Raw genomic sequence first — 8,885 nt, forward strand, 5'->3', positions numbered from 1 at the left:
AGTGATTGTCTTCAAGCACATAACAGATCTTGAAACCTTGGAAGCACTGGCTATAAGGGAAGCTCTTTCACTATGATGATCTATATGTTCAACGCATTCAGATTGCAAGGTGGTGGTTGATGATATAAAGCAGGGCAATTTAGCTGCTTATGGCGCGGTGTTACGAGAGAATTCAGACCGTTCTTCAGTTTTTCTTTCATGTAATATAGTCCATGAATTTAGGAGCTCAATCTTTGAGGCTCACAACCTAGCGAAACATGCCCTTTCTCTTGGGGGTGGTCGCCATGTTTGGTTAGGTCATCCCGGAGATCTTTCATTCATCCCTGTAAATATTATGACGGGTTAATAAAGGTTTCGCGAGGTTGTCCAAAAAAACCAAATGTCTGTGAAGCAATCTGGGCGTCTGAATTCCTATAAATCGATAACAAACGTGGAAGTGGTTTGAAGGAATTCTGACACACTATGATGAGCCTTGGATCCACTATAAATCCACATTTTCCTCCTCCGTTCTCTCTCATCTCTTCATTGGACAAGAGGCGAACATTTTGTGCACCGGATTGGATGGCAGCCCACTTATCCGCTGCCGGCGGATACTTCCGGACTGTCCTTTTTGAGGTACACCGCTGGAGATGCCCTAAGTCATGCAGGTGTACTCCCTCTGCTTTTATTTACTTTGCATATTAGCTTTGTCTTTTGTCAAACTTTCTAAACTTTAACCAAGTTTATAAAAAAAGTAATTTAACATCCACAATACCCAATCAATAACATTAGAATCAGTTCAACATATTTTCATACCATATTTTTTTTATTGTGAGAGTTTAGATTGTTTTTGATAAACTTGATCAAACTTTATAAAATTGCACTTAGGTCAAACCTAATATATGCAGTAAATAAAAACGGAGGAGGATTTTCATGAGAGCGTCAGTGTGTGCACTCACGGAGTGTAACAAGCTTACACACGTACAGTACAGAGCCTCACTGAAACGGACAAATGTATATGTCCAGTGATCAGGACGACAGAGTGAGGACAGACTTGGCCAAATTGATGGACGCAACGTGTGGCACTCCGCATGCAACTTGTGTGATACGTGGAGAGCCAGGAGCCCAACACGGAACCAGGGACAGGGGGCGTGCACTCACGCGCATGCAGAGCTTGTGCTGCGTGCCACCACTGTGCGCCTAGTGCGAGTCTCGAGTCCTCACCGCTGCCTATAAAACGTGGCCCTCGACCCCTCCGCTAGCAAAGGCAAAGGTTTCTTCCACATTTCCACTGAGCAAAGAGAAGCAAATCGGCAGAGAGCGAAGCAAACCGGCGGTTCCTGGCCCCTCGCCATGGCCGGCAAAGCTAGGGTGTTCATGTGCGTGGCGCTCGTCGTCCTCCTGCTCCTTGTCGAGGTGACCACCTAATCCATGGCGTTAAGACTCTCCCACAATACATGCATGTTATGTTTGGTTGCCTAGCTAAACTCTGCCCTTGTTCATTTTCGTCTTCCGCAGACCACCGCTCCGAGTGGACAAGCTCACGCCGTCGGTAAGCACCCACGCACGCATGGGATTCATCCGCTAATCCGGCCGAGTTGATCGATCGGCACCATCACTGATATATCTCCCCTTCTAACTATTACAACGATTTGCAGATTGCGGCAGCGCGTGCTCGTACCGGTGCAGCAAGTCGAGCCGGCCGAATCTGTGCAACAGGGCGTGCAACACGTGCTGCCGGCGATGCGACTGCGTGCCGCCCGGCACCGCCGGCAACGAGGACGTCTGCCCCTGCTACGCCCACATGACCACGCACGACGGCCGCCACAAGTGCCCATGATCCAACCGCCTTCTCGACGACCGATCGAGGCTAATGCATGCTCGATCATGGCGTCTCAGTTAATATCCCATCAAGCTAGCTACAACCAACGATAACTAGACTACCAGTGGCACGATCGATATGATATCATGTACTCAAGCTAGTGCTGCTACCTATCTACCTTGTGCTCATCCATTCGTGATTGATCCATCGTGTAAGCATGTTTGCTATCTCATTCTCACGCAGTGGTAATTGCTGTCAATTGCACTAAAACAATTAGTACTCATGGTATTGTATTCATACTTCAGCCAACTCATATAAAAGTCTGAACTGATGGAAAGAGGCGGACAATATATATATATACACACACACCTTTCTCCCTCACGTCTAGACTTATTTACTTAGACTTATTTACTCCTTAGCCGTAGGATTTATCTAGATCGCAGAATTGTTTTTTTAATACTGCGTTGGCAGGGTCTGAACACAAGACCTCCCGGCTCTGATATCATATTGAATTCATGCTTCAGTCAACTCATCCAAAAGTCTGAACTGATGGAGAAAGGCGGATAATATATTTCAACACATATTCATATGTGCACGTGAGTATGCGCATCGTGTTCGTGCACGTGTGTAGCGATGTGCTCATAGTCCTCGTCAAGTCCTTTGAGGGTGTTGTGGACGAGTTGTTCGTCGGTGACGGGAGCGTCAACCACCATCTTCTGCTTGTGGCAGTAGTTGGTGATGGAGCATTCGCCATGGAGCATTCGCCATGCTGGAGGTTGCGGAATTCTTTGCTGAGGTACATGGCGCGTGCCTTTTGGTAGTCGCGGAAGAGGGTGATGATGCTCATCCAGACCGCTATAGTCTCCCCTTCCATCACCGGGTCGAGGATGTCGAAGGAGATGGAGCCTGTCGAGGATGTCGAAGGAGATGGAGCCTTACAGGCAGTGAAGGACGATGGCGTCGAGGCGGAGCCGTTCTTCGTCATTGGCGGGAGGGACCTCCATGTCGAGATGATCCACGAGCTCGTATTGGGTGATGACAATGCGGAAGAAAGTGCGCCACTTGGTGAAGTTTGGTGTGGTGAGCTCGAGGGCGACCGGGGTGATGGACTTGAAGTTCTGGATTGCTTGGGCTTGAGCCTAGAGTGAGGCGAGCGGGTTAGGAGCATCGACCTCGGCGTTGCCCATGTTCGAGACGTGAGATTCATGGGTGCGTGAGGTGGAGGAAGGATAAGGCGATGGCTAGGACAGAGCTGACGTGAGAGACGGAGCGGAAGCAATTATGGGAAGGGATTGAGTAGCTGATACTACTCCATCCTTTATTGGTCCTCTTCGTATTTTGTGCCCAAATTTCACCATAGATTTAACTGTTAAAATATTAATGCATGTTATCAAAAATTGTATCGCTGGATTCGTATTTGAACATAGGTTCCAATGATACTATTTTTTGGATCAAAACTTGGCACAAAATACTAATGGGACCAATAAATCAGGACGGAGGTAGTACCATGAAAGTTGGGAGCACCTATATAGCAGGTGTGTGAAATTTAGTTAAGTTCCAGTCACTTTTATTCTATGCCCTTAGATTAGCATCCAACGGACAAAGTCTGCACTTCTAGAGGAGCCGATCAAGAGCCTTGTCATGGGCTCGTTTCTTGCCAGCATTGACGCATCACGCATCCAAATGCCCGAAGAAGTGAATGAATGCAAGTTTTGCATTTCCGGTGATGCTACAACATCTTACTTTGTAATTCGTGATTGTGACTTGATTAGAAATAGTTCACAAACATAGCAGGTAATTACGCATATTGATTCGTGCCATGTACAAATCTCCATCTTCTTTAGTTTTGCACAGCATAAAAATAGCGAGCCCGGGCATGAGCGTCGGGGCCATCGTACGCCGTTGTTTGTAGCTACTCTGTACTGTTTTTTTTTCACCCCTACCTTAATACACTGACACGCAAGCCTTTTGCGTGTTCACAAAAAAAGTAGTAGTAATTTTTTTGTTCTCAACAATATATTGTATAATTACACAAAATACCTAAATTATAGGTATGCACGTAATATCTATGGTCATATCAAAAGCAGACATGTCCATATCGTACCTCAAAGAAGAAATAAAAAGACAAAAAGAAACGGAAACGGTTTCTTTCTAAGGAACAAATTGTCAAACTCAATATAAGAAAGATAGAATTGTGAAAGCAGTGTTACCTAAAATAAAATAAAATAACAACAACATTTGTTTCAAGGAAGAATGAATTAAGGGCATTGGTATTACCTAAAAGAAGAAAGAAAATCATGAAATGATAAAACATTGACAAAAACAAATTCAAAATGAAAATAGCATTTAGCTTTTAGTACAAATCTTGATCATGAACAATAAAAAACAGATGGACACATTTATTTCCAAGAAACAATGACTTATGGGAGGGGTTTAATCCTAACAAGAATTACAAGAAATTTTAAAAAGAAATTTGTATTACAACTACGACTAACATGAACACATTACAAATATTTATTGTGAAACTCATTTCTTATATGCGGCTATTAGAGTAACTAATAAATTGCACATAAATTATACAATTCCAAGTTGTACAAAGCAAGAGTAGACTAGTGAAATAATATTGGTTATGATTTAAGCATATAAATTAATCATGAATTACATTTGAAGTCCCTAAAAAACTAATCAGACACATGATTACAATAAACCATCATCGCTTACACAACGAAAATCCAAAAAGGAAATGGACTAAGCAACAAGAAAAAGTGAAACATCAACATAAGCCAGAAAATTAGACGAATTTTTCCACGCCGGTCACTTTTATTACCAATAATAAAAGACATATACAAAATTAACTAAAACAAAAGCTAAACATTATTTAAAATGGAAAATTTTAATCGAAGTAAGATAGAATCAAGAAAGTGGTGTTATCTGAAACAAAAGCAAAAAGCAAAATGAAAAGAAAAGAAAATTATTTTAAGGAAGAATGAATTAAAGGCATTGGTATTGCCCTGAAGAGTAAAAAATGAAGAAAGGATAAAATATGACCGAAAACAAATTAAAAAATGAAATTGCACTTAGCTATTTGTACAAAGTTAGATCATGAACAAAAACAAAGAATAACACACTTATTTATATGGAAGATTGGTCTGTGGGAGTGGTTTAATCCTAAAAAAGAATGACAAAAAAATAAAAATAAAAATATATATTATACAACTATGCCTAGCATGAACAATTTATAAATAATTGTTGTTACACTCTTTTCTTATATGTGGTAGTTAGAATATATTGATAAATTGCACATAAATAACACAAAGTCGCACCTCTCTCATATTGTGCAAAACAAGCATAAAATAGTGGAACTTTATAATAATTGTGATTTAAGTAGATTAACTAAAAATGAATTCCATTTTAGGTACATAACACAAATTAAGTAGTCACATGATTACAAAAAATAGTCTCCTCTTAAACAGAGAAAATACAAAAGTCAAACATTAACTAAGCAATAAAAAATGAAACATTAGCACATGGGAGAAAATTAGAAGATCTTTTTGCGTTAAGTCACTCTTTTTACTAGTAAACAATGACATATAAAAATACTAACCAAAAAAGTTTTTTTTAATATAAATTTCAATCTAAGGAAGATAATCATGAAAGTGGTGTTACTTGAAAAAAATTGAAAATGAAAATAAAAACAATATTTATTCGAAGGAAGAATGAATTAAAGGCATTGGTATTATCCTAAAAAAGAAAAAGAAAATGAAGAAATAATTTTAAAATGGACAAAAACTAGCAAACAATGAAATCGTGTTGATCTGCAATATGCAAAAACAATCATCAAATAGGATAACTTGCACACATATATGTTGTGTCATATGTAGTGCTCAAACCACAAAATAACAAAGATTAGTCGTCTCACGACACGTCAAAACCGAATTGCATTTCGTATCGATAGTGTCGCTCCCTCTTTTTTTCTCTTTCACTCATGCATGTGCACACCCACTCATAGACATGCACACACACACACACATGATGACAGACAGAGGCACACATGTACTAGTGACAGCAACACTAAGGGGTTGTTCGGTTGAGACTAAGGTTAGGCAAGTTTGATCAACTTAGGTGGGGCTTTGGTTCAAGCCACACTAGGGTCCCACATTCCATACACTCAAAAAGTGTGGCAATATTCTTTTAGGCTTGCCAACTTGTGGCTCTCATTTTGAAAAAATAACCTTAGGCAAGTTTGGCAACATTGTATGGAAAAATGTGACATTAGGGCATCTCCAACGTCGATCCTCAAACCACCTGCATCCGCCCGGACCACGGAAGCCATCCAACGCGGCCATGTGTCGGTCCGCCGAGCGGTCCGGATCCGTTATCTCCCGGGGGAGGGGGTCGCGGGAGTCCGGACACGCGAAACGTCACTCGCTGCCCCTCCCCCGTGGCCCACCCAAAAGGAAGGTTGAGCCCGTGCTTTTGTAGCAACTCACACTGTATCCGCGCCAAAATCCCTCACTCTCTTCTTCCACCCCCACCGCTCTCCGCCCAATACCGGCTCTTATACCCTCTCCCTCCTTCCGCCGCTGGTGACACATGGAACCATCGGAGAACTGATACGTCTCCAACGTATCTACAATTTTTGATTGTTCCATGCTGTTATATTATCATTCTTGGATGTTTTATAATCATTTTATAGTCATTTTATATCATTTTTTGATACTAACCTATTGACATAGTGCACAGTGCAGTTGTTGTTTTCTGCATGATTTTTACATCGCATGAAATCAATATCAAACGGAGTCCAAACGCAGCGAAACGTTTTGTGGATTTTTTTGGACCGGAAGACATCCAGTGGGCTGGAGAAGCACCTGGGGGTGCCCTAAGGGGGGCACACCCCACCAGAAACCCTAGGGGAGTCGATGAAAATCAATTCCTGCCGCACAAGTTCCAGAAATCATAGATCCAATCTAGATACCATCACGGAGGGGTTCATCATGCCCATTGGTGCCTCTCCGATGATGCGTGAGTAGTTCTTTGTAGACCTACGGGTCCGTAGTTAGTAGCTAGATGGCTTCCTCTCTCTCTTTTGATTCTCAATACAATGGTCTCTTGGAGATCCATATGATGTAACTATTTTTCGCGGTGTGTTTGTTTGGATCCGATGAATTTTGAGTTTATGATCAGATCTATGTTTTTATCCATCAAAGTTATTTGAGTCTTCTTTGAATCTCTTATATGCATGATTGCTTATAGCCTCGTATTTCTTCTCCGATATTTGGGTTTTGTTTGGCCAACTTTATCTATTTATCTTGCAATGGGAGGAGGTGCTTTGTGATGGGTTCGATCTTACAGTGCTTGATCCCAGTGATAGAAGGAGATGTATCATTGTCATTAAGGATAACAAGATGGGGTCTATTTCTACATAAATAGATCTTGTCTACATCATGTCATCGCTCTTATTGCATTACTTTGTTTTTTCATGAACTTAATACACTAGATGCATGCTGGATAGCGGTCGATGTGTGGTGTAATAGTAGTAGATGCAGGCAGGAGGCGGTCTACTAATCTTGGACGAGATGCCTATATAATGATCATTGCCCGGATATCGTCATGATTATTTGAAGTTCTATCAATTGCCCAACAATAATTTGTTCACCCACCGTTCGCTATTTTTCTCGAGAGAAGCCACTAGTGAAACCTACGGCCCCCGGGTCACTTCTTTATTATATTTGCCTTTGCGATCTATTTTTATTTGGTTTTATTTTCAGATATATTAATCCAAAAATACAAAAATACTTTGCTGCACTTTATTTTATTCGCGGTCTATTTATTCAATCTATTACAACTTTCTCCCGTCTACTTGCCAATTTCTGGCGCCGTTGCCCGAAAGGGATTGACAACCCCTTTAACACATCGGGTTGCGAGTATTTGTTATTTGTGTGTAGGTGTTGTTCACGTAGTGTTGCGTGGTTCTCCTACTTGTTCGATAACCTTGGTCTCATGACTAAGGGGAATACCTACCGTTCCTGTGTTGCATCATCCCTTCCTCTTTGGGGAAATACCGATGTAGTTCTAGTAGACATCAAAAGGAACTTCTGGCACCGTTGCCGGGGAGGTTCAAGTCAAGATAGTCTCCCAACAACTCGCCAATTTCTGGCGCCGTTGCCGGGGAGGTTCAAGTCAAGATAGTCTCCCAACAACTCGCCAATTTCTGGCGCCGTTGCCGGGGAGGTTCAAGTCAAGATAGTCTCCCAACAACTCGCCAATTTCTGGCGCCGTTGCCGGGGAGACATCATCAACATCTACCAGATTCCTAATCATAAATCTCATCTCCTTGCAATTTACATTATTTGTCATTTGCCTCTCGTTTTCCTCTCCCCCCCACTTCACAAAAATTTGCCATTTTTATTCGCCCTCTTTTTCGTTCGCCGTTTTCTTGTCAGATCTACCTTTTTGTTTGCAATCATGAGTGACTTTGGTATGGCAGAAACAGATGATGGCCTGACTCCTAAAATTGGACGATCTGGCAATCTGGATGCTAAAACTTTTGTTTTGGGGAAAGGGAATGTTATGGGAAAAGAGCATATCCAAGAATTTTTCAATTGTGTTGGAAATTTAAGTCTTGATGATATTCCTATACTTAAGAGGACTAAATCTTATGCGGAAGCTATTTCAGAACTAGTTCTGAAACATGAAAATAAATTTATCCGCACTCATCCTACCTTGCAAAGATTGTTTTCTGAGCTACCCGTCATAAAGAAACCCAAAGCTAAAAAGTTGGCCACTCTTGTTCTCATGAATGAATTTGACTACATAATACGAGAAGCTAGAGAAATCTTTGATTTTTATGGTATGAATCGTGAAAAACCCGTGATAGATGAAATTCGATAGCAATTATGCTTTAAGACATTTTCTTGGGGATAATCAAATCTTTGATGACAATCTAAAAAAGGAAGTCCCTGTTTTAGATATAATCCAACAAGTTTGTAATAATGTTAATCAACATTATTCTTGGATTGTTGCCGGAAATCAAAGAGGTTATGATGATAAGCAACTTGATAGTGCTAAGGTTTCTATGGATAAT

The 8,885-nt window shown here is 41.1% G+C and overlaps 1 protein-coding gene across 1 annotated transcript; it reads left to right on the top strand.

Annotated features, from left to right (window-relative positions):
• The first annotated feature begins 1,233 nt into the window (after window positions 1-1,233).
• LOC123170179 (gibberellin-regulated protein 11) lies at window positions 1,234-2,033 on the top strand. Its single transcript, XM_044588011.1, has 3 exons — window positions 1,234-1,395; window positions 1,498-1,531; window positions 1,638-2,033. The coding sequence occupies exons 1-3, from the start codon at window positions 1,333-1,335 to the stop codon at window positions 1,817-1,819; spliced, it is 279 nt and encodes a 92-aa protein (XP_044443946.1). The 5' UTR covers window positions 1,234-1,332; the 3' UTR covers window positions 1,820-2,033.
• Window positions 2,034-8,885: the final 6,852 nt, after the last annotated feature.

This window comes from Triticum aestivum, chromosome 1D (assembly GCF_018294505.1).
Source record: "Triticum aestivum cultivar Chinese Spring chromosome 1D, IWGSC CS RefSeq v2.1, whole genome shotgun sequence".
Lineage (NCBI taxonomy): Eukaryota > Viridiplantae > Streptophyta > Magnoliopsida > Poales > Poaceae > Triticum > Triticum aestivum.

Coding starts and splice junctions, on each gene's coding strand:
- LOC123170179 (XM_044588011.1), top strand. CDS start 1,333: ATGGCCGGCAAAGCTAGGGTGTTCATGTGCGTGGCGCTCGTCGTCCTC. Junction 1,396..1,497: donor TCCTCCTGCTCCTTGTCGAG/GTGACCACCTAA, acceptor CGTCTTCCGCAG/ACCACCGCTCCGAGTGGACA. Junction 1,532..1,637: donor TGGACAAGCTCACGCCGTCG/GTAAGCACCCAC, acceptor AACGATTTGCAG/ATTGCGGCAGCGCGTGCTCG.